This window comes from Malaclemys terrapin, chromosome 4 (assembly GCF_027887155.1).
Source record: "Malaclemys terrapin pileata isolate rMalTer1 chromosome 4, rMalTer1.hap1, whole genome shotgun sequence".
NCBI classification, from domain to species: Eukaryota; Metazoa; Chordata; order Testudines; family Emydidae; genus Malaclemys; species Malaclemys terrapin.
The window spans coordinates 17,191,711-17,214,732 of NC_071508.1; the positions used below are offsets into that span (position 1 = coordinate 17,191,711).

At 46.3% G+C, this 23,022-nt stretch overlaps 2 protein-coding genes across 2 annotated transcripts in view; one reads left to right on the plus strand and one right to left on the minus strand.

The window, feature by feature from the left end:
• Positions 1-435: 435 nt before the first annotated feature.
• Positions 436-10,006, minus strand: TAF8 (TATA-box binding protein associated factor 8). The gene is made up of 8 exons (XM_054026393.1): positions 9,956-10,006; positions 8,387-8,543; positions 7,342-7,440; positions 6,118-6,180; positions 5,146-5,270; positions 4,641-4,788; positions 3,453-3,595; positions 436-2,976 (listed from the first exon to the last, which is right to left on the minus strand). The coding sequence occupies exons 1-8, from the start codon at positions 9,986-9,988 to the stop codon at positions 2,833-2,835; spliced, it is 912 nt and encodes a 303-aa protein (XP_053882368.1). The 5' UTR covers positions 9,989-10,006; the 3' UTR covers positions 436-2,832.
• A 1,136-nt stretch (positions 10,007-11,142) lies between these two features.
• CCND3 (cyclin D3) overlaps positions 11,143-23,022 on the plus strand; it is a 65,851-nt gene continuing 53,971 nt past the window's right edge. Inside the window, exon 1 of the mRNA XM_054026823.1 lies at positions 11,143-11,386. The gene's annotated coding sequence lies outside the window, so the exon portion shown is untranslated. The remainder of the gene's footprint in view (positions 11,387-23,022) is intronic.

A 23,022-nucleotide genomic window follows, 5' to 3' on the forward strand; every position in this document is an offset into this window, starting at 1 on the left:
AACAGCTACTGCTTTGGCCAAGGTTGTTTTCTGAAGGGAGGAGGATTCTAGCAGAAAAACAAGGCACATCCAAGCACGGACACTTCTTCGCTCCATCATCTCAGCCACAGCACGCAGAGCCCTTGCCTTCTGAAAGCAGGGTCTCAGCACAAGAATTGGCTTGAGTGAAGAGGTTGTTGTGATTACTCCCCCCTAGCACCTGTCCATGCCACACTTGTCCTTCAGCTGAGAAGTCAATGAGACTTCTTCCAGTGGGTAAAGTATTGAAGCATAAGAGAACAACACCCTACCCGCTCACCTGGGCAATGCTGCCAGCCTGCAGGGGGCATTGCTTCCTGATCACAGGATCATGAGGCAGCATGGTGAATTGTTCCAGGAATCATCAAACCAGCTAGTACCGAGGGAAGAGAATGGAAGACAAAGGGATTTATTTCCGGGTAGCTGGAGAGTGATAGGTGAAAGGGCAACTGTATAAACCGCCATGTGCACGGACAGAGAAAGGGAGGTAGAGCACCAAGATACTGATATTTCCCATAGGCTTCTGGTTCCTTGCCCAAATGCGCAGTAAGTTGGATGTTAGTGGAGTGACAGAAAGGGCTGAGCACGCCCAATTTCATTGCAGAGATAGAGAGCTTAAAGAGCTGGTTTACTGAGGTGGAAAGGGAATGAGATTTTGATACTTTTCATCTCAGGATCTTTTCCACATATGCCTTTTGAAAAAAAAAAAAAAGATCTGATCAATTTTGCCTTCAGTTTCAATAGCTCTAAAGTGTTTCATTTCTATTTTTCCAAAAATTAATTTTAAAAAATGCTTTAAACCATCAACTTGCTGCCTACTTTTCTTTCTCGGGCAGCCCAATTTCGGGAGGGGTAGTGGGTTAGCTAAATTTGTATACACGTGCTTGAGAGCAGAACCTTCCCCGCTTCCAATGATAATAGTGTTTAATAAGGCAGTCTGGAGCGGTCGAGCCATTTGCAATTGATAGTCTGACCTCTGCAACCGCTATGGGCACAATGATTTCATCTGCCATGAAATGTCTGCTACTGCTGAATATTTTCACGAAGGCATCTTTTCATTTAGCACTAGCAGTCAGAGAAAGCTATTTGGTATTAGGGGCAATCCCTGGTTGGGTCCATGTATTTACACAAGCATTTGCAGCATGGAGTCTCTCTACTCAGGTTTTACTCATCCTTACTCAAGGAAAACTGTTGAAGTCAACCAGTGTTTTGCCCGAATAAAGGCTGAGTGAAAGTTAAGTAAAGGCCTCAGGATCCAGGCTTGAGTGAAGACTTATACCACCCCTAGGTCATGCTAGAACGAGCAGTGTTTTTTGACCGTTGAAGAAAAGGAGACTTTCCAGTGAATAAAAGCCCTGTATTTCCACAGGAGAAAACGGACCATAATACTGGCCATAAGGACAGTCCGTCAATTGATTCTCATTCCGTATTCCAAAACCTATAGCACAGTGGGTTTCAGACAGCTGGCAGACTCTCAGGGGACCTGTATTGCACTGAAACCAAACAGAATCGAAAGAGAGCCTGAAGCAGCTGTTAGATCTTGCCGTTCAGACAGCTGGAAAATATTCTCTAACTGGAGCGATATAAACAGCATGCTTACTGCTTTTAAGTGCAGCTGTAGCCAGAAAAGAATGGCATTCTGGAGCGCTGAATGTATTCCTCTCCCCTTAAGTGACACACCAGATGCACTCAGTTTACCAGATAAAAGTTGATTTGTTTTAACTGCCAACATTATAAACAAAGTTTGGGAACTGAAAACCCACCAGGGATTCTTCTGCCTCTTACTGTATACTCGCCTCAAGAATAAAGCCTCTGCAAAGGGAATTTAGCTGATGCTGTGCAAAGCAGAGAGAAATCCAACACTATGGCTACCAGGTGTAAAAATCTTGGACTTTTGCCAGAGAAATGCACCGATAAGACAAAGACACACAAGAAGCTGATCTATTGATTAAGAGGGAACCATTCTGACAGATCTGTTGAGTAAGAAGGGCTGACTATAAATGCACTTTAAAAACTAGGGTGAACATTTTCTGCACCTCCACATTTAAACACTAGAATAAGTGACGTACTTGGGCAGTCTCCCTCATGACCCTGATACACGTGCATAACCCTGCCCATTGCTCCTGAACAATGGGATTTAGACCAAACCAAAACACCAACAACTCTGAATATTCAGCAACTTTGGGAAAGTTTGAATCTGGGTCTGGATTTCATGGCAGAACCACTAGCTTTGGACAACCTCAAACTCCAGGGAAGTTTAAGATATGGAGCTCTGCATAGCAGCTCAAGCCAATCTCTGGTTCAAATAGAAATCAGAGCTAACCAGGGACCATGGTGTGAATCCTGTGCACACCAATACAAACAGGCAGAGTGGAATGGACAAGTCTTTCTTTGAGTCTAGACGAGGACTCCACCTGCCTGTGGAAGCACATAGATTCTTGCATTCTGCACAGTCCACTGGGAAGTGGTAAGCAGTGAAAACCCTTCTGTGTGCCTCCTCCTTACAGAATAAATCCATCCCATGAAGAGGAGGAATGTCACAGCTGCAACTCAGTCTTCTCTGGAGTAGATGGGCTGATTCCAGTGTGAGGACTGGTGGTTTCCACACCCCTTCCCTACTGACCATGCCAAGCCAGTGGGGGAAAGGGGGAGGAAGAGTGTAGCTTGGTATGTACAGGAGGTCATCCCTCTGCTTCAGCCACTCCACCAGCAGTATCTCCCCTCTTTGTCCTGCGTCACTCATAGCAGCAAAGGAAACCTCCATGGGACAGCCAGTGGGCCTCCTCTTCCTCCATGCGGTCAGCTCACTGCAGCTCACTTCTTCCTGCGGATCTTGGGTTTTTTCACTGGCCGGAGGTAGGGATTGTCTATTAGGCTCTCCTCTCCATTGCGGCTGCCGGACAGGGATGCGTTTTGCTGTAGCACTGAAGCATTCTCTTTCTCGGCTCCCGAATCATCCTGCCAAGTAAAAACAATAAATATTTGAAGTTAGGACCAGCTGAGCTGAGGGGGTGCGAACCACGGAGTCTGCAGACCAAAGAGATACACAGCAACCAAGATCAATAAGGATAACAAACAATGAGCAGCGCTGAGGGAGATGATCCTTGTTTCCTACTGGAAGTAGATGCTTATCAGTACAGTACAGGATTCTAGGGAAATCCTCTTTCCTCTGAGGTAGCAGTGAAAGTGCCCCCATATATTCAGGATCCCACATTAACTGCCACAAGGCTCTATTCTGTGAGCTGAAGCATGACAAAGATCTATGGCATTTTGCGTGTCATTTATACTGGTGCAAAGGGGATGTAAAATGGTACCCAAATCAACACTTGACACTCTGCCCAAGCATGTCAATGATGATTCAAAGGGCAAGACAGGAGAATCAGACCCAAGGAGGATCATAATGGGGAGTTCCAAGTTTCTGATCCTGGGCATACCGTGCTCATGTGGAGGGGTAGGTTTTCCGTGTCCGTCTGGTCATCTTGCTCGGATGAATCTGTTTCCTCCATCTGCTGCATCTCCAGCTCAGAGGGGAGAAGTGCAGTCAGGTACGGTATTGTGAAAGGCCTGGCAGCAATCACTAGGGATGGGGAAAGGAGGGCACAGTTAGCAACTTGGGAGACTTGCTTCTCGATTAAATGTGTGTTATTTCTAAGCCAGCAGCTATCAGGAAGCACTGAAGCAAATATATTATTAAAAAAGCCCAAACAGTGTTTAATCTCTTCCTCCCTCCCCCACACCCTGCCAATATTTCCACCATCCGGAATCAAAAAATATAGAAGCTGCTGTCCTGGAACAAGACATTGGTCCATCAAGTCCATTATCCTTCCCCTCAAAGCAGCCAGTACCTGATGCCTCAGAGAAAGGGGCACAACTTCCTTAATGCTTCTGGCCATGTGACCAATGCAGTACACGAGACAGAGGAATCCCTCCTGACCCCCAAAGAGGATCAATCATCTTATGCCCTGAAGTATGAGGTCTGATCACCCTTGGAATAATAATACTTTGTACTTACACAGCACTTTTCAGTTGAGGACCTCAAAGCACTATGGTGAGGTGGATATTACCACCTTCATTTTGCAGGTGGGAAAGCTGAGGCACAGAAAACCTGATAATCAGAAAAGCTGAGCGCCTGCAACTCTCCTTTACTTCACAGGAAGTTGCTGGTGGTCAGCACTTTTGTAAATCAGGCCCAGAGAGGGGAAGCGACTTGCTAAAAGTTACAAAGTGAGTCCATGACAGAGCCAGGATTAGAACCCAAGAGTCCTCGCACACAGCATCCTGATCAGACTATGCCTCTTATGTAAGATGTACCCTGGTGACATGGCATCAGAAAGGAAGGATGGAACTTTATTTAGGATGTTAGCCTGGCACCTGGGAGACCCAGATTCAATTCTATGCTCTCCCACACTTCCCGTGTAGCCTTGGGAGGCCTGAGATTCAGTCCCCTATCTGTAAAATGGGGCTAACAGTATCTCCTTACTCCACAGGGTTGTTGTGAGGATAAATACATGAAAGAGTCTGTAGTACTCAGATATTACATGGGTACCATGCAAGAACCAAAGATAGATAAAGAAATCATTTCTATCTAGTGTCTGGCATTGGGCATCTTAGATAGCTCTTACGTGGGAACGTGCTGACATCATCCTTGAAGAGACTCTGCGTCTCTCCCGTCTTTGCCATGAAGCGAGTCAGAGCTCTTTCCACATCACGCCTCTGCGACGCTGCTTTTTCCCGTAGTATCTGGTAATCTGAAACTGGCTCCCGGTACGTCTGTTGGGCAGGGAGGGAGAGAACAATGAGATGTACAGACTTAGGACTTGCAGGTACTAGCTCTGTAATATAGTTACTGGATGCAGGACAGCCAACTCAAGTTAAAGACACTATTGGTGAGCGGATGATACAACGAAACATAGAGCCCTCAACTAACAATGCCTTGCAGAGAGTGGCAGAGCTCAGAAATACAGAAACCTACAGCCCAGTGAACTTCCAAGACTGTGATGATTCACAGTAAATGAGAAAGTGTCCTAGATAAATGGGTACCAGGCCAATATTAAAAGGGCTTAAGTTGCTGCTGCTGCAATGCCAAAGAGACAATGAATGACATTTTGTAAAGTCTTTTCCACTCACCGGAGTTTTGATGTAGGTGTGAGGATCTGGGAACTCAGGAAAATGGCCGGGGATGTGGGATGGATGGGGTTTGTTCTGTCCAGCCGTTAGAGCTTTGGGAGTCACGGGCTGATTTGTCACAGGCGCTGCAGTTAAATAATAAAAACCTAGTCATCATTGTTCAGCCAAATCCCCAGCGTAAGAGGAGTGTAAGCAGAAATCGAGCGGATATTTCGATTTATAGTATAACCAGGGACAGACCATTTCCCTTAGGAAACAGTTTCAGACTCCATTCTAGATCACTCCAAGCAACAATGATTAGTTTAAATTGACAGTGAACTGCATTCAGCCCACCACGTAAATATGTGGGCAGCAAAACCATACATGGGAAATGGGGTAACACTGGAACAGTAGCAACTACTTTAACAAATGGTGCCCTATTCCTTCATTTATCATTTGTCAGTTACAGAAAATCTTAATATAAACTGCTCTTCCAGGAGTAGTCCTCTCCACTGTGCCTCAAAAGAACAGAAACTCTTTGGGTGCACGCAGAGGGACTGGAGGAGTACGGAATACAAGTGCATACCCGCAAGCTTAGATTTTAAGGTCCATGAAATTTTGGGAATGGTCAACATTTACAGGCACAGAATTACTTGTGGATCCACAGGTTAGTCAATTTCTCTTTAGTTTGTCATCAATTTCACCTTCTGTTTGTTGTGCCCTAGCCCCACTCTGCAATGTTTAGGGTACAAAACTTCAAGGGGGATTTTTATTTGTTAAAAATATTACTTTAAACAAAATAAAGTCCCATAGAAATAGTCTACTGGTCAGGATCCATAAAATCTGGTTTTTACTATACATAGATTTTCAACCAAACATCACCTGACAGAATCCCTTTAACAGCCATTTCAATCTATCTACTATTGTTTTGCATGGCACCAATTTACTTGCTTAGTACAAATTAATTCCCTTGCTAGATGATGCTCCACGTACGTGCAGTGATGACCATCCGCTGGGAGCGCTTGGCATATGCAGGGAGAGTTTCTACATTGAACCCTGAAACACAGGAGATGGGGAAACAGAAATCACGCTATTATCAACAAAACAAGGATTGACGAATGCAGGTGCTTGCCCAGATAGAAAACACTGCTTCTTGGCTCAAGTCGGATCTCACTGAAGTCAGTAGGAATTTTGCACTTTACTTCAAAGGGAATAGGACAGAACTCCAAATGATTTAAGTCTATATTTATACCTGAGCATCAAAATGAGGCCTTTCCACTAAGACCTGGATCACTGAGACCACCTTCTCCTCCTGTTCTATTGTCTATCTTTTTTCTCTCCAGAACCCTCAAAGTTTAGTAACTCCCTCTCCAGCTGAAGACCAGAGGCAAAAAAATATGGAGGAACTTAATACCACTGAGCGTCGTCCAGAAAGATGTAAACTACACTCCCCACCCTACCCCAACCGCTCAGGAACCTAGCGCTCTGCTTCTGTAACACGAATGGACCTTGTAAGCCCTGGGGAGCTAGGATACTTATTTCCATGTCCATTGCCTCTTTCGCCAAAGAATCTCAAAGCACCTTACAAACATCAATACATTAAGCCAACTGTCAACAATACTTCTTCTCAAAACCAGAAATAGAATTCAGGACTCCAGATCCCCAGGGCTTAACCAATAGACCCACTTTCCTTAGAGCCTGGAATAGAACCCAGGAGTCCTGGCCCACTCCTTGCTCAGGCCACTAGACAATACCACCTTCCTTACAATAACCACAAGAGGAACAAAAATGCATAGAACGGGTCCATCTGCATCAGAGGGAGCATTAGGGAGAGTTGCATTTAGGAAAATATCCAGATGTCCTTGATTTCCTGTTTGGCTCCGTAGGCTACAGCCTTGGCCTAGACAGGTAGTACCAGCTTTGCCCTGGTGATCATGCAATACTAATTAAGCTGGTGGCTCACACGGCATGTCGTCAGGTCAACAGTATTATTAATGCTCCCCGCACAGTATCTGCAGAACCCAGAGCAGAGCTGCCCGCTGCCAGTTCGTTTGCCCCTATCTGAAAGGCAATGCTATTCTTAGTCAGGCTGGAGGATGCCAAACAAGCTATGTCCTAATACCAGCAGAAGCAATCACAGCAAAACAACCCTCCACCCAACCCCAATCCTTCATGTTGCAACCACTGGGGCTTGCTGTGAACCAGTCTGATACTCACCCATTTCGACTAAGGTAACAACAATATCCGAAAGGGTTGGCTGAGTTCTTGCTGTGTGCTCACAGTAGGACTTGGCACTCCTTCCGATTTCTGACACATCTGGGAAAGAAACATCCAGCAGAACAAGGACATTTGAAACAGACAATGGCTTCCAGATTTATATCAGACTAATCCTGCTTTCAGACACTTATACCCGATGAGCGCTTCAAATGAGCCCTTTTATTGAGATTAGAAAGGAAAGAAAAGGTCTTCTGAAATACAAAGTCTTACTGCTGGATTTTTAATTCTTTTGTTAAAAAATGGCCTTGCATCATTTAATGGAGACATTAAGATCAAATAATCAGAAAGCTTCTACAAAGTTTGCAGCACATTCATTTGCAAGCATACAAAACCCCAGGTTTGTGAACTCAGAAAAACATGTATACTAAGCAGTGAGTGCACAAATCAGAAAGTAAGGGGCATAGTTGTCTATCTTAGGTACTTCGATGGTCCCCTTTACTAGAGTATCAGCACCTCACAAACTTTACTGTATTTATCCTCAAACCAACCCTGTGAAGCAGGGCAGAGCTATTTACCCCCATTTTACAGATGGGGAACAGAGGCAAAGAGAGACTAAGTGACTTGCTCAAAGTTTCAAAGGGAGTCTCTGGCTGGGCAGGAAACTGAACTCAAGTCTCTTAAGTACTAGGCTAGTGCCCTAACCACTGGACCATCCTTTCTCTCTCTAGTTACCTCATTTACACAAATGAATAAGTGCATGCAAAATATATACATTTAAGATTGGAAGCCTGTTTGAAAATGTTGCCCTAAACTTTAGAAAGAGACCAATGTAAAGCTTCAGTAATTAAGAAGCAATTAACTACTCTGGTGATCTGTCAGGTCTGTTAACATTATAGCAATGTGGCTGTATCAAGGCCGCTCATTTTTATTTCCAGTGGGAATACTTGATTTTAAGACCACTGTATTTTATTTCAGAAACTACACTGGCCTCTCAAATCTCTGCTTTATTGCTTGAAATAGCTGCACCTGTGATACAGATACTTACAGCTCTGTAACATCTCCGTCAGGGTTTCCACTGCTGCCTTTTCGGCACTCTCAAACCCAGCCTCTGTCAGCAAGGAGCTGACCACAACCTGCAGAGTCCTTCTCCGAGCCAAGTAATAATTATCTGCGGGGGTTGTTGAGTGTTTGCTTCCTGATCTCTACAGAAACAGATCCCAGCCCAAAAAAAACAACAGGAGACTTTAATGAAAGGATGTAACAATGGCTTCAAAGAAGTGAAAAACACCACCACTTGATCACAGAGGAGTAGGGTACAGAAGAATATCATGCAAGAGTCTAATACCAGTTCCCCAAACCTCAACTCTGCCAGTATCACCTCAGCCCTGCCTTCAATACCCACTCCTATTCCAATCTGGCAAAAGAACAGATTGGGAATAAGCCTTAGGAATCACGCTGATTCTGTTGCATTGTCACACTAAGTCACCAGATGGGATGGGACTAGCATTAGACTCACAGTTCTGGAACAATTTGGAGTGCTCGGGGGCAGAACTGTGAGCATGTTGCAAGTGGAACTTTAACAAAGCAGTGTGGTGTAGTGTTTACGGGATACTAGGAGCCAGGTATCCAGCTCTGCTTTGATTTAACAAATACTTATTGTTTATTTTAATCTCCCCTTCACAGTTTGCTTGTCTTCTCAGATTGTAGGCTCCTGGAGTTAGGGACAAGGTCTTGTACATTAGAAAAGTACTTAGCTGCTACTGAAAGCCAAATAAATAATAGAAATAAATTAGAAGTAATGAGCAACAGCACCTCCTATCTGATTCACTGGCAGTTGTGGGTATCCAATGCCAATGAAAAGCAGCCCATTAATATCTCTGTACCTCAACTGCCCACTTGTAAAACAGCGATAACACCATACTGCCATAACACTTCCTGTTTCTCTAGCACCTAACTGAAGGAGGATCCCAAAGACAAACGAGCCTCCCTTTTACACAGGAGCATGTTACTAGCCCCCTCGTACACACGGGCAGGCAGAGACCCAGGGAGGGGAAAGCAAGTCTGTAGCAAACCAGGAGCAGCACCCTGGTGAGCTGGCCCCAGTCTCTGCTTCAGACACTAGCCAAGTGTGGCACCCCCCCACCCCATGTGCCCCCTCCTCTGCTCCATTCCACGCCTAGCGTGAAGTCCCTAACATCCCCCTCCCAGTGCCAGGCTCTGCCAGGGTACTAGACACTAGATACAACAGGATCCCACCCCTGTGCTAAGCCCTACCAGGGCACTGGGTACTCTGGGGCTCGCCTCGCAGTCACCCATACACTGTCCCTTTAAGACCCTCCCACGTGCGCCCCCCGCCAATCTTCCTGTGATTGGCAGCGACCGCGGTCAATCCGGCTATAGGCACTTCGACCAATTGAAAACCAGCTCCACACCCCGCCTACTCCAGCAGATCAGCCAATCAGAGGCTCCCTCTCTTCGGCCCAGCAGGCCCCGAAGCCGCCCACCCTGGCCGCAGCCGCTTCAACCCGTGTCGGATAAGCCGGTCCCCCGGCCACCTTGACCCGTGCGCTGGCCGTTCTCCAAGGAACTTAACCCCCCCGGTATCCGCCGTTACCGTGCCCGAGCCGCTGGACACCGTGTCCGCCATCTTGAATCCATGGGCGACGACGCGCGTGCGTGGCCGCGCGGGGCATTATGGGACTTGTAGTCCTGAAGAGAGCCTGGGGCTGCAGGGAGAACCTATTGGCCTGGGGATAGTGCTGAGCCTAGGGCTGGGGAGCTGTCTAGTCTACCTGAGTCTGGATAGAGCCTGAAACAGCTCCAAGAAGTGTGAATTGCACAGACCCAGTAATTTAAAGGGTATCACTGTTAACTATTTCACGGCTGATCAAGGGACGACAGAGGCTGGCTTAGGGGTGGAATTTGCGAGGGCGCTTTTAATTTATTTTTCCAGTTCACAGCCTGGCCAGTCTCAAGAAGACAGGACTTTGTGTGGGATTGGTTCAGTGCGCTACCGAAAAATCCTGGAAACCTTGCTGCAGTAGCCCTTCTCTCCATTGCTTCTCCCAAAATACTGTTCCCCAAATTTCTGTGTCCCCAAGATCCACCCCCAAATGTGTTAAAGATCCGCTCAGTTTGTACCCTAGTCATATGGTACAGGGGCTGCCAGAAAGCAATGCAGTGCAAGAGATGAGGTACCTGTCTAGACAAAGAAACTATCCATTCTCTCTAATTGCAGTACAAATGAAAGGACCCCCATGAAAAAGGAGCTCTCTGCCTTTCTGACATAAGGGGGTCAAGGAATAGTTGGGTTGTCCTTCAGGGACTATGCTATTTATGTTGGACTGGAAAGAGCTGAAGCTGCTGTTAGCCCTGTTGATGCCATTTCAATTATTTTATTTCAGTTTGGCTAATAGTTTTCATTTCTTTACCACTTTTGCAACCACAATAAAATGTCTGACATTTACGCAGAACCTTTCATCTCAACGGATGCTGCTGAGTTTCAGTGTCCAACAGGTGGAAAGTTTGAATCTACAAAAAAAGTCTTTTGTTAAGCTCATATGAAGGGCCTAAATCACCTGGTCGGGTTGCTTGAAATATTCGTCGGGTCGTTTCTCAGTAAGCAGTGCTTTCTGAGCACAGCTTCAATTTCCCTTCTAGGGTGTTCAGATCTTGTGATCAAAACTTTGGTGAATATCAGAAGTCGGTTGTGTGCTTCAGAAACTACAGAACAGGAAACCCCCCCCTACAGCTCCCACCTCTTGCTTCCTGTTTAACTACATGGGTGGGGGGAGAGAAGCATCTTAGGAACCAATAACTGTGTTGCAAAAAAGAAATGTAAACAACAGCTGCCACGCTGGAAATTAAAGGTCCTGATCTTGGTCAATTCAGATTGCAATGCAGTTTCCACGCAGCGCTCGTTTTTCAGAAGCAATGGTAGCAAAAACAGTAACCCGTGGAAAAAGGAGTGGGTGGAGGAGAGAAAAGACTGGATTGCTGAAAGGAAACATGTCCGGTGAAGTAAATTTCCTGATCGTCAAGAAAGGTAGGAGGCAATTTAGTTGCATTTTTACTGTAAAGTGTAAATTGAAAAGGAGAAAGAGAAATAGAGAGATCTCATGTCATAAACAACAAAGGACCAGGAAAAAATTGGTTCCAAAGAGGTTGGTCGAACATAAGAATCTCAGAGACACTTCAGAGTGGTTGCTTGACAGGGAGCGATTGTTTATTGGAAGTAGATCTTGCTGCAGGGTTCGTTATGTATATATATCCCCTTGTTGTACAGATGGTGTCAGAACCCAACAAACCAGTGACGCAGTAACTTTTGTAGCCCACGGCAGGTGTGTGTAGCCTTGCCAGAAGTGCTGGAGTGGAGGCATAGAAGCTTTTCTGCCCATTAGTGAGCTAAGATGTCTGTGTCCTCTTGCAAAAGACACAGGGCAAGGTTTTCACAAGTGCTGAGTCCTTCCATCTTGTAAATGGAGTTGCAGTAGCCCAGCACTTCTGAAAAGCAGGACCTTCATGAATAAACCAAGATTACAGGTGACCATGGGAGAAGCGACTTGTGGGAGGACTTAGCACTGGTACCTTATGGTGGAATCCTCTGGTTAACTGTTGACATGGGTCTGAACCAGTTTGGGTGAAAAGGGGAAGGAGCGCTCTAGGTAGTCTGGATGAAAACCTCAACTCACTGCTACTGCCTGGAGCTAAAGCACAGGGTCAGGCTTAGCCAGTAACATTTATAACAGTAATAGCTGACTCTCAAACCAAGAGGTAGTGTGGCATACCAAGTATATACCATTAGCACTGCACACCTGAATTCATACCCTACCTCCACCTTGGCTTATGTGGTACCTAGCGTGGCATGTCTGAATCTGTAGCTGTAGCTTGGCATACCTGATATCCATCCATAACATGAAACAGCTGGTACCTACCTGTAATATGGCCCACCTGAATCCATAGCAAGAAAGTGACGCATCTCTGGGGTGCCATGATGTTAATTCACTGTGTGTCATATATTTGTCAAGCTAGGGACTCCATCGTGTGACACCCAGGTTAGGAATGGATGTAAAATGCTAATATGGCGAGATGGGAGTGGGGATGGCTGAGAGAGCATATGAACATCAAGCACCACACCAGAGCATTGAGCAATGGCGCAATTACTCTGTGTAAATACATCAACAGGCTCTAAGTCCAGGAGAAATATCCCACAAAAAATAGCTCAGCTTCTCCTTGTCCTTAGAAGATTAGGGCCAGAAACTCAGATAGTTCCTTCAACAGGGAGCCCGTGTGAGAGGCAAGTAGGTGGGGGCACAGTACAGAGTGAGGGAGTGTTATTTAGAGCTTAGGATCTAGTCCCGCCTCTGTCACTAATTCACTCAGTGACCTTGGGCTCAGTGACTGTTGTGCCTGAGTTTCCCCATTTATGTGCCAGGAAGGATGTTAATATTATCTACCCACCTGTGGTAATTACACTGAGAACCTTGTGTGAAAGGTGTGATATAAATGCAAAGCATTATTATTCTTGTTGTTATTGCTATTTGTTTTATTATCTCAGGCCTTAGAATTCCCTCTACTTGATTTGAACATTGCTCTCCTCAAGCCTGGTAGCCTGCCTTCCCATAGTTTGAAATATTTAGTATTTAGGAGTGCTATGGTAAAGGGGAATTTTAGGCAAATTTAGGGCTTCATCAGACCCTGTGACACACAGGAAGACTGGGCTGAGTCTTGAAAAACAAGCAGAGGGAAGGCTCCGTTTGGGTAGCTCATCACTGAAATCTGTTGTGAACATCTTTGTTCTCCCTTCTTCAGGCCTGGTTTTATTGTTTGTATGAAGACATTTAGTCTCTTTGACAAACAAAGGGGAAATTGCTTCACCCCAGTTTGGTATGGGCCCCCCACAAACTCTGTGTAACAAAACAAAAATAATCCCCTGCAACAACAACAAAAGGCGGGGAAGAGAAACTCCACTATATTTAAAAAATTCCGTACCAATAACCAAGAGTGACACTTAATAATCATGTCCATTGCCTCTTTCACCAAAGAATCTCAAAGCACTTTACAAACATCAATACATTAAGCCAACTGTCAACAATACTTCTTCTCAAAACCAGGAATAGAATTTAGGATTCCATATCCCAAGGACTTAACCAATAGATCCACTTTCCTTAGAGCCTGGAATAGAACCCAGGAGTCCTGGCCACACTAGACAATACCACCTCCCTTACAATAACCACAAGAGGCACAAATCTGCATAGAATGGGTCCATTGTATCAGAGGGAGCATTAGGGAGAGTTGCATTTAGGAAAATACCCAGATGTCCTTGATTTCCTATCTGGCTCCCTACGCTACAACCTTGGCTTAGACAGGTAGTGCCAGCTTTGCCCTGGTGATCATGCAATACTAATTAAGCTGGTGGCTCATACGGCGTTTTGTCAGGTCAACAGTATTATTAATGTCCCCGCACAGTATCTGCAGAACCCAGAGCAGAGCTACCTGCTGCCGGTTTGTTTGCCTTCCCTTGACATTTCTGGTGTTTTACATTCAGTGGCCTCTTCTGTCTACCGAAGAGAACAGGGCTTGCAGGTCCCCCAGCCCACCCCACCGCAAGTTCTGACCAATAGCAGAGAACAGAAGGCTACGCAGAGCAGGCAGAATCTTACCCAGGGACCTGGGCCAGCGATAACAGCTCAAGGTAGTATTTCTTCCAGACCCCACCTTCCTTTCTCAGTTGAGGGCATCAGCTGCAAGGACACTGGTAAAGCCATCACACGTGTACTGAGGTTCCCGCGCGCACACGCTGTTGCATGAGTCTGCATGCACAGAGTGATGCCCACCACTCTTTCCCATTCACACTAACACATCAGTGCTCACAACTCTCACATGCATCCTTCCACACCCACAACTCTCACCCACCGCCCAACATACACACAGCCTCCTTCTCTTGTGCTCAGTCCACAGGCTAAGGGCTGCTGGGATCACCACTATTTAAATTTCAGTTTAGGTGCAGCCTCCCTGCTCTTGTCGCCGCCAATATGGCTCATCCTTTGGGTGCCCCTGTTTGATAGGTTTGACTCTCCGGAGCAACAGTTTGCACGCCTCGATCGGCACCTTTTCGCTTTGCAGACTGCAATACCATATTGAATCCCTGTGGGGAGCTGTTAGACAAATAACAGGACCTTCCCAGTTAAATCTCATCTGTGGGGTTTGCTGGCATTACTTTATTCTCTGTCCATGGGTAGAGATTCTTTTTCTTTCCTTCCCAAGTTACCTTCCAGACTCAACTCAGGAAACAAACCCCACTCTGAAATGAAGCATGAAGATCTTTATATTACAGTGGCTTTGTTTGGCACTAGTTCAGAGATGGGGGGAAAACCCTGGAAAAAAGTTGTGATAGGAGAGGCAGCACTAGACCAGGATTCGGAAGAGCTATGTTCAATTCCTGGCTCTGCCACCAGCCTACTGGGTGAACCTGGGCAAGTCACTTTCCCTTCCTTGTGCCTCTGTTTCCCCATCTGTAGAATGGCGATAATGACCTCCTTTTTAAAGTGCTTTGAGATCCACTGATGAAAAGCACTAGATAAGCACTGGATATTCTATTCTTCAGCAGGACCATCCCCCACCAGGCAGTTTGCCCCACCCCCTATTTGAGAGGGCACCCAAACTGAGTAGTGTTGCAACCTGGCCCGCAGGGTTGCAATGACACTCAGGTTTGGCCCAGCCACTCCTTCGTCATGATGCCCTTCATCGCAGGCCCCTCCCAGTATGGGAAGCAGGCCCAGCCCCATGGGCAGGAACCACTGCTGCAGCGTGAGTGTGGGGTGGGCTCACTCACCAGCACACACCGCTTACCCCCAGAGCCTCCTCCAGTGCAAATTGTTTTTGAATGGGGGGAGGCAAAAACTTCTGTGCAGCCCTGTTATTCAACATGGCAAGCAGTTGATGAATAAGAAGCCCTGGAAAACTTTTCCCATGCAGTGTTTCATGGCCTCACTGCCCATGTCTTGCTCTGTCAAGAGCAAGGTACCAAATGACCCAGCTGAAATCCAGAGCTATGAGCAAACAGTCCCAGTGTTATAGGTACAACAGCCCTCCTCATGGTACAGTAAAAAAGAAAGCTCATTCATGCTTCGTGTCATAAGCCCACCTCTAACTGATGAGGGTTAAGAAAAAACTTCCTCTATGGACAAGTTATTCCATAAATTTTCACTCCGGGGTTTCTTGCACCTACCTGCTGGTACTGGCCACTCTTGGATTTGGGACTAGAAGGACCCCATGTCTGATATAGAATGGCAGTTCATATGTTCCTAATTAGAGCAAGGCAAGTGCATAGCTTGAAATTCATATTACTTAGAGTCATGTGAAATTGTGAACTAAGTTTTCACTGGAAACATTTGGCTGCTGTCATTTTCCCCATTTTCCCCAGAATCTTATGAAATTGGTAATCTAAATGGAAGGAAAAAAAGCAGGATTGTCACCTTTCACATGTTTTTCCAGTGAAATCTGTTTTTCTCAAAGACTTTTAATTTTCATCCCAGAGTGTTTCTCATTTTAGCAGGAAAATTTTATTTAAAAAGGAACCACTTTCTAATTTGTGGCAAAATGCAAAATCAAAAAAAAAAAAACAACCCTCAATGTCAGGTGTTTTGAATTGTGTTGGAAATATTCTGCATGATTTAGTCAGACAGAGATAGGAGTGGGAGTCAAGATTCCTGGGTTGTGTTCATTGAACTGTTGTTTGACGGCAGGCAAGCTCATATAACCTCCCTGTGCTTCAGCTGAACGGTTATAATGATGCTCACTCATCTCAAAGGAGGAGAAGTAAAGCTTCAATTCATGTGTGTAAAGGATGACAGTGATTCCAGGCTCCTTAGGTGTGACTAGACCATGACATTGTCATTTTTACTCTTGGGAGGCACTCAGGTGTTATGATGAAGGAGGCCACATAGGAACATGGATGGATAACCTTGATGTTTTCAGATCTAGATGGTATGGCTTTCTGGAAGATAAGCTTTAGTCAGGCACAAGTTGTTCGGCTTAATATAGGGGGTAACTAAGTGGAATTCCATGGCCTTTGATTCACAGGAGGTCCGGCTAGATGATCTGTAGTCCTTTTTAGCTTTAAAAGCTATGGCTAGATAGGCAGACTTTGAAAAGTATCACTTGGGGGGAGAAACGATAGAATAATTGATTGACATCTGAAAAAAAATCTTGCTGATGCTTTGCTAGACTTGTGGCACCAGCCGCTGAAAAGAGTTCATTTCCTTCCCTTTGTTTTTGTCTTTTGTCCAGTCCCAGTCTGTATTTGTCTAGTAAGATCTCCTACAAAACAGGCGCCTTTATTTCCCAAGTACTAGTATATGGGGCAGGGTATCCTCATCTCTGCCCCACCTTCCTTACCTAGCTAATGAACCCACACACTTACATGTTCACCCAACAAAACATAACTTTGATTACCTTTGTCACTAGAGGGCGGCACGTTACCAGAATACCTTCAGGCTCCTTCTGGAGATTTAGACATTGTTACCCTCCAGACTTGCAAAACCTAGGAGGGAAAAATCCTTTCTTCAGCCTTCTGCTGCTGAAAACCTTTTACAAACACAGGAATTGACAGATTGGATCAGATCAGGGGTCCATCTAGTTATGTATCAATACCAGATGTTCAGAGTATGTTGCAAGTGGGCAAGTATGGAATAGCCTATCCACAGAGAAAGTTTCTTCCTAATCCTGTCAGTGGTTAGCTTATGCCGTGGAGGAGAGAGAACCATAAAGCAGGGGACTTACAGTCATGCTGTCATTGTTATTTTTATTATATTAATCCTATCTAATATAATTTGGATGCTCTAATTATTCATACCAATAGCTTTTTATTTAAACCTACTAAGGTTTTATTCTCACAGATATGTTGGCCACAGCTTTGTTATCCAGCTGTATATGAAATCCTGGTGTGGTGGGTGGCAAAAGGGCTAACATGATCCTTGGATGTTTCAACAGGGGACTATCGAGCAAGAGTAGAGAGGTGATATTGACTCTCTAGGTAGCACTGGTGAGACTATTGTTGGACATTGTCTCCAATTCCGGTGTTCACACTTTTAAAAAGTGTGTGGAAAAATTGTAGGGGATCAAGAGAGGAGTTAAAAGAATGATCTGTGGTCTGGAAAACACATCTTAAAATGAGCAAGTTAAGGAGTTCGGTCTATTTAGATTGAAAGATTAAGATGTAATTAAATCACAATCTGTAAATACCTACACAGAGGACTCTTTAATCTAGCAGACAAAGGCACAACAAGATCCGGTGGCTGGAAGTTTAGGCCAATAAAGTTAAAGCTGGACATAAAATCCACATTTTTAACTGGGAGCATAATTAACCACTGGACCAGCTTCCCATGGGAAGTGGTGAATTCTCCATCACTTGGAGTCTTTAAATCAAGATTGAATATCTTTCTAAAAGGTAATGCTCTAATTCAGCCACAAGTTATTGGGCTGCATGCAGGAATGCATAAGTGAAGTTTTATGGCTTGTGTGATGCTGGAGGCTAGACTAGATACTCATGGTGAGGTAGGTATTGTACTTCCAATTTCACAGATGAAGAACCAAGAAGAGAAGGTCACAGAGGGGAGGCAGTGTCAGGGCTGGGATTAGAAATCAGGTGTTCCTAGCTCCCAGTCCTGCATTCCCCCTCTCCTCCACACTTGTTGAGGCATCAGAGATGATAAATCTAGGGTTTCTTGGCTGTCTCACGCTGCTCTCCCAGGATGACCCTAGAGCATGCTGTAAAGACCCAGCAGCTGGCCAGATTGGAACCCCAGGGTGCATCTGTGAGTTAGAAGGGGTGCTGGGAATACTGCTGTTTGCTGGACCTTTTAGATGACTCCCACATTAAAAGCTGTTCATTTCTGGTCTGTAAGCAGCACATGGCTCTGCTCTTGAGTCACAGTGCCATGTCTAATCAACCAGGCATGTAGACCCATACCTACAGGCTGTCCCGAGTCCCGGCTGCCGAGAACTATTGCAGATCTCTGGTCAGCTGGCCCTGCCTAATCGGTGATTCACTGGGTGTTGTGCTCTGTTCTATTCTCTCTCTTCATTTGACTGAAGCTTTAGGGTTTGAAGGTTACAATGAGATCAGCTGTAAGGAAGCTTTCAATGGGTCTTATCACTGGTCAGATACAAGATTTTCCTTCTTGGAAAGGCAAAGGAGTGGATGTGCTGAAACAGCCAGCCTGCTCTGATCAGTTTGCACAATACGCGGTGAAGGGAGCTGAGGAGTGGGGAGAGTCTATTCATCACAGATGCATAGCACCAACTGGAGGGCATGTGATCCCCCCTCTCTGTCTTCCCTCTAATGGGAGAAATCTTTATAATCTCCGCCTCATCAAAAAGAACTCCTCATCCTCAACATCACAGTCATGATTCTACCTTCCCTCCCTGGCTCGGGAAAGCCTCCTCCAGCTCGCCTCACCAGAAGGTCTCTGTTGTCTCACGGCTGCAGAGCATTCCAGAGACACTGGACCGAAACAACCCCTTGGGTTGCTACCAGGTACGTTGTGAATCGAAATAGCCCACTGGGATTGCAGTGGAATGGGGGATTCAGCACAGAAGCTGAAGCAGAGGACTGACAGTGGAACAGTCAATATGTCCGTGGCCCAGCCTTTCTTTTGGCAAGGCTTGGTGGAAAGCCCCATCACCTGGGACATTTAAAACAAGGCTGGAAAAAGATCTGGAGACTAGGCTGTCGGGAACAACCCCACATTGACCCCCGGGAGGAGCTATTGAGCTCTTTCAGGGCAGGGACTGTGTGCATTTTGTGTCCTATACAGCACTGAGTGAGTTGCTGATGCTTAATAATTAATAACACCCTAGATGACCTAATAAAGGCCATTTATGTCTCTCATGTCTGGGATTCTATGATCTTTTATCTGTTCTTCTCCCCTTGCAAGGAATTGGACACCATTCTGGTTCATTTATCAACATGCTCCAGCTAGAGGGGCTTAGCTTCCAATTATCCCTAGTTCTGGGGGACACCAGGAAACACCAGTGGCCCAGCCATTCTGCATGGTGTCGCCATCAGATAACCGGGCCAAGCACAGGCTTTTTCTTTTTACAGTAACTCTGGAAGGAAGTCTCAGCTGCACTGTCCCACGTGCTACGATTTGGCCTTGAAAAGCAACATTGATTTCCGAGTGCCCCTGAGTACTCTTGTTTCTGTCAGAGGCAGTGATTGCTGTGGATTCTCTGTATTCACGTCGTCTGGCTTTTGAGGGGAGCCTGAGAGCTGGGATACTAACTTATTTGTTGGTCCAATACAATACATTGTCCAGCCCAACACCCAGGAACAGGAGAGGAGGAGAACCTCTGTTTTTTAAAAGGTAGGAGCAGTTGTTGTGCAGCCTTGGCTATATGAGGGATTGTATCCAGCCTCTTTGGTCTGCAGCATGCTGACCGTGCAGATCTTGAGAAAGGACACAAGATCGCAACCCCGTAGCAGATCTCTACAGCCCCTCTCAATGGCATGGAATCTTTTCCATGCAGCCATTCAGGAGCGTGTCAGTGGATACCGACCCCTGTCACGTGACGGGGTATTTAACTGTCAGTAAGTCTGACCTATGTCAGGTGACTTAGGCCAGGAAATAAAGTTCTGTCTCTTGTCAACCCTCCTGTGTGTCACAACTTTATTACAAGGTGCACAGGTCCACCCGTGTCCACGCAGGACACCACTCCACATCCCCTCAAGGTCATGAATCCAGATACCCATTTGGGGGCACAGAGTCACAGGTTCACCCCATACACACACAGTGTGGGGTGCAACTCCACATCCCCCACTTGGGCAAAGATCCATACCTCTGTCTTCCTGCCATCTATCACAGACTTCGATTTCCTCCCAGGCTGATATTAATAGAAGAGGAAGCTGAGCTCAAGGCCATGTTCTATTAACAGTTTCTGGTCCAAACATTAGGGGGCAGGGTAAGCAGGAGACATTTGGGTTCAGAAAATTCAGACGCAAACTCCTCTTCATTCCAGAGACTGGCTGCTGCAGTGCAGGATTCTACCTCCCCCTTGCAACCTGGGTTGTGGGAATGAGCCCTCAGACAAAATGTCCATGTAAACAGATCTCTTCTCATGTATCATGACGAGAGATGGGCCTGAACTGTCTACTTTAGATCCAGATCTGACCCCATCCAAAGTCCAAGGTTCCTCAGATCCAGGGTTTTGATGTGACCCACTATAGAGATTGGGGAGAGTGGCAGCCATATAATTTGGCTCTGGATCTTGCCCTCCTCAAATTTTGGATCTGAGACTTTGGTCCAGGCCCGTCCCTGCTTACGAATGCGATGTCCTGTTGCCATGACACCAAGGAGGTGAATGGAATTAACCCTGTGTCTACTGAACCAGACTCAAGATTGTCTGGGGTTGGCAGGTTTGCAGATGGGCTCGGCTTCCCCTAGGCCTCACTTCAGCCATGTGCCCAGCCCTTAAACAGCCTCTAAAGTGCCTTCAGACTGCAAGTGTAAGTAATGCAGAGTAAGATGAGCATCATCTCCCTGATAAACCTGGTGCTGGAGTGAAAGGGAGGACAGGACTATGTCTGCATCCTTTCATGTCTGAGCCACTTGTGCACCTCCCCCTGTGGCTGACAGCTTGCCAGAGGAAGCCCATCTCTGCTTCTGAGCCAGAGGTGCACCCAAGCCACGGTGCCGCATTGCATGTGCCTTTGATCGCTTTGCAAAGAGCAAGGTGTTGCCGGCCCTGTGCAGTGACAGCCTTGCTCCCAAGGCCCAGCGCCAACAGCTCTCTCACTCGAAAGGGGCCGCTTATCTCAACACTTTACCACATTTGGGTTTCTTGCCGGTGCCTTTGACGAGCTGCCTATCGTCTTCAGGAAACCACATGGGGCGGGTGGTGCCCTTGCTGGGTGGGGCTGGGGGAGGGAATCCTACTCCTCCAGGTTGCATGGCTTCAGGAATTTAGCTGGGTTTGGGATCCCAGTGACCTGAGCTAGGGAAGAGTGTTAATATTCTCCGCCTGAGCAGAGCAGAGCTGCCTGTCCTTCCCATGCAGGGATAGTCAGGGTAGCAGAGCTGGGCCAGCATAAATAATTCCCTCAGCATACTCTGGGGGTGTATTGTGAGTGGTCCAGAGTGGCTGGTATGTGGAGCCATCCCCTTCTTGACCAAAGGAGGAGCATGCTAGTTGGAAAAGCTCCCTGATGAAGTGCTTGAACTTTGGCTGCACAAAGCTATATATTTGATTTGAACTAAAGGAGCCTTTCTGAGCTCTTCCATCAGGCCCGGGCTGTGGGAAGTTTTTTGTGTGTTTCAGTGGGGCTCTGAGCAGCCAAGGGGTATCAGTAAACTGGACTTCAAGACCCTGGTATGTTAGTGCCCAGTGTGAGCATGGCTTGCTGCCGAACCTGTCACAGGTGGGATCCAGAGGCTTTATGAGCTTTTGGAGACACTTCCAGTGGTGATGGGTGAACCTCTAAGGAGTCAGGAAAGTAACTCCAATACAGAACCTTATCTGAACAATCTGAACCTTCTAAGATTTGGGCTGATTATTTGATCAAATCCAGCTCCCCCACCCCCAACTTTCAGGTGGCATTTGAATTTTCACCATCAGCGGAAGAAAGATCCCATAAAGGACAAAGACTGGGGTTTGTTCATTGTAATCAGGAAAGGGTCCTCATGGGAAAGACGCCTAAGTAGGAAACCCTAAGGCGGAGAGGGTTTAGACATCCCTTGATCAGCAGTGCTGTTTCTTCATGGCCTGATTTTGAAACAAGCTGAGCTCTTGCAGCGCTCGTCGACTTCAGTAGGCGCTCTGGTTGCTCAGCACCCCTGAAAATAAATGTACAGCTGTTTGTAAAGAACCCTCTGTGTGACAGTGAGTGCAGAAAGAGTCTCCAAAGACCCTTCATCCCCAAGGCAAACCTGCAAATGTTTGATTTCCCCATCGGGTTACTCAGTTCGCTTTTATCCTAGAGATAAGCAAAGAATAAAAAAACACCAGCTGATGACCAAACTGCTTGGAACCCTGTATATAAACCTGGTGCTGACTTGGAACTCACAGGATTTCAATTTTATAGCACAAAAGTTTATAGTCCCTCTATGAAGCTTAGAGTTAATTTTCTGGCTAGTGCGAAGCAAGAAGTTTCCAAAGCTGCCAGGTGGACTTTGGCAAAGGTAATAGGTTGCTATAAGGGAAGCAGTAGCCCTGAGATAATGCCGGCAAGCACAGACGTAAGCAGCCTTGGGGGAAGTGGGGGCTTGTACGAGTGGCACTTTCATGAGCGTTTGTCACATATCATATTTGCGGACAGGAAAAGTGGGTCTCAACCCTGGGCTGCCTCACTTTGCTTCACAGAGAAACCACCTCTCTCCTGGAGTGAGATGACCATACAGCCTCTGTAATCTGTCAGTCACGACTTCCCCCACTGCCCTGCCTTTGTCCCCGGGGCAAGAAGGGAATCCAGGCTCCATCTTCATCCACTAGGTAGCTCCCTCACAGTGCTCCCTAAAGAGACTTTGACCTTACCCGCCCTCTGTCTCCCACGCACCTGTCTTAGGAGGAAAGGAGGCTTCAGGACATAGCAGGACATATGCCCAAGACCTGGGTCATCATCCCTTTGCCCCATGACTGCTCAGGGCCTTTACCCAGTCATCTTTGTTAAGAGCCTGAGCCAAA

Bases quoted from the DNA above. Each gene is read 5' to 3' on its own strand.
- TAF8 (XM_054026393.1), bottom strand. From the start codon at position 9,988: ATGGCGGACACGGTGTCCAGCGGCTCGGGCACG. The intron at 8,544-9,955 runs GTAACGGCGGAT...CTGTTTCTGTAG, and splicing joins TGTCCAGCGGCTCGGGCACG to AGATCAGGAAGCAAACACTC. The intron at 7,441-8,386 runs GTAAGTATCTGT...TTTCTTTCCCAG, and splicing joins GACGGAGATGTTACAGAGCT to ATGTGTCAGAAATCGGAAGG.